The sequence below is a fragment of the Bison bison genome, unplaced genomic scaffold, assembly GCF_000754665.1.
Source record: "Bison bison bison isolate TAMUID 2011002044 unplaced genomic scaffold, Bison_UMD1.0 scf7180017854395, whole genome shotgun sequence".
Classification (NCBI taxonomy): Eukaryota; Metazoa; Chordata; class Mammalia; order Artiodactyla; family Bovidae; genus Bison; species Bison bison.
The window spans coordinates 24,198-26,380 of NW_011484968.1; the positions used below are offsets into that span (position 1 = coordinate 24,198).

Below are 2,183 nucleotides of genomic sequence, written 5' to 3' on the forward strand. Positions count from 1 at the left end.
AGAGCCTGCACGCCAGGGAACGAAAGGAGTATATTAACCGCCGGGGGGAAGGCCGCGGCGTCCCCGCGGCGGCGGCGGCCACCGGCTGCGTCCCAAGCCGCGCGCGTCCAGGGCTCACTCGGAGTCGCTGCTGTCGGAGCTGGATCCGCTCGTGCTGCTGCTGCCGGACTCGGAGGAGCTGCTGCTGCTGAGCCGCGAGGGCCCCCCGGACGCGGTGGAGCCCGACTTCTCTGGGGGAGATGCACAGTTGAGCGGCGCGCACCCCCACACCGGCCCACCGCCCCACCGCCTCCGCGGCCTTTCCTGCAGCCCCTGTGCTGGCTCCACATCCCCCCAACCCAGATCCTGACCTGGTCGCTTGAAAAATGTTAACAGATCTACTGATGCGAGTCAACGCACTGGTGAGGCTGCGAGGAGTCTGTCTGGTGCCCGTACATGTCCCTGGCACAGGGCTCCCAGGTCCCCCAAGACCTCCTGAGTGGGGCCCTTTAGATCACACCTGAGTTTATGCTAACGAGTGACTGGGGTGGGACCCCCTGAGAGCCTTGGCCCTGGCTGGTCACCAGGAAGACCACATGACTGGAGGGCGGGAACTCTTCAGCTCGCCCCGCCGCCCCACCCTGCCAGCCCCCCAGCTGGCCACCACCTCTGAGGGGAGGGAACTGCCATTCACTTCTTCCCAGGCCAAGTGCATTCGGCTTTGCTGGTCTCTGAGCTGGTTCTGCTCTCGCTTCTGACACCAGCTGTGTGAGTTCCTTTCACACCAGTTCTCCAGGCTCCAACACAAGCTAGGCGTCTGTTCCCTCCAAGGGGAGAGAGCTGGAGGAGACTGAGCTCCAGAGAAACCCCCTACGCAGAGGGCTTCCAGGTGCTGGGAGGGGCGCCCGGCCCCTGACCTGAGCCCCAGCCCTGTGCCTCCCGCCCACCTGGCTGTCCCCAAGCCGCAGCCTTTATGACAAACCACCGTGTGATTCAGACTCAGGACTCCCGAGTTCTGTGAGCCACGCCAGCGAGTGTGCACACCTGAGCAGAGGGTCGTGGGGGTTCCTGATTCACAGCCCGGCAGTCAGAGGCATGGGAGAGGCAGGGGACTTGCACCTGGCGTCTGAGCCCTCACCCTGCAGGCTCTGCACCATCCCCGAGGAGACAGTGCACTGACTGAACGGCTGGATGCCCAGCTCGTGTTGGAGCCTGGAGAACTGGTGTGAGAGGAACTCACACAGCTGGTGTCAGAAGTGAGCACAGAACCAGCTCGGAGGCCAGCAAAGCCAAAACCACTTGGGCCTGGGAAGAAGTGAGCGCCGCCAACCGAGAGGCACTGACGGGCTGTGGGGGCGGGCTGGCCCCGGGCAGGCGGCTCTGAGCCGTAACCGCGTGCCCACCTGCCCTGCCCTCTCCGGGGCTGATCCAAGGGAACTCAGCCATCGGTGGCAGGGGGAGGGCCCCAAGGCCCACCCTGGCACCGGGAAAGCAGGTCCAGGCAAGGCTGTGGCAGCCGGCTGCTACATGGCCAAGACTGAGCCTAGAATCTGACCACCACCTGAGTAGGAAAAAAGGCACGTGCCCTTTCTTACAGGCTCCAGAGAAAGGAGGCAAGGAGTCGAAGCACTTGCTCACCGAAACTGAGACCCCAAAGTCCACAGAGCATGCGGTCGGGGCTGGCAGTCAGCCCCTCTCCCCACCTGTGGTGCTGGCTAACTTGCTGGGCACTAGTGTCCTTCTCCCGGGGCGACCAGGAAGCTCACTGCTGGGGCCAGAACCCTCCGAAGCTGCAGGGTGGGCCCCAGTCCCTCCCATGTCACGGAGTCCGGCCCCCCACGGACCACGGCTGGGCCAAAACGCCGCTCCCAGGAGCTCTGCAGAGTGGCGCCTTCCCACGTGCCTGCTGCCTGCTCAGCCTCGGAGCCCCAGCCGCAGGTAAGGAGACCAGGGTTCCGGGGGCCGCAGCCCTCTCCCCCGCCCCGAGCAGCACGGGGGCGGCCCTACCTCTCTTGGCTGGCTTCTTGCTGTTGCTCAGCTGCCCGCTGACATCCTGCAGCCGCCTCTCCAGCTCCTTCTTCTTCTCCTGAGCCAGCTCCTCCTTCGACTTGGCTGCCTGCTTCTTCCCGCTCGTGGCTGTGGGAGAGCAGGGTGCTGTGGCTGCGGGCAGGGCAGGCGGATGCCCAGCCCCCCAAGGCGGTGCC

General features: G+C 65.5%; 1 protein-coding gene across 1 annotated transcript in view; it reads right to left on the bottom strand.

The window, feature by feature from the left end:
- Nucleotides 1-6: 6 nt before the first annotated feature.
- BRD3 (bromodomain containing 3) overlaps nt 7-2,183 on the bottom strand; it is a 21,301-nt gene continuing 19,124 nt past the window's right edge. The window contains exons 12-13 of the mRNA XM_010856793.1: nt 1,987-2,115; nt 7-230 (exon numbers count right to left, since the gene is read on the bottom strand). Of these exons, the coding sequence (XP_010855095.1) occupies nt 115-230; nt 1,987-2,115 (245 nt within the window). The 3' untranslated portion in view covers nt 7-114. The remainder of the gene's footprint in view (nt 231-1,986; nt 2,116-2,183) is intronic.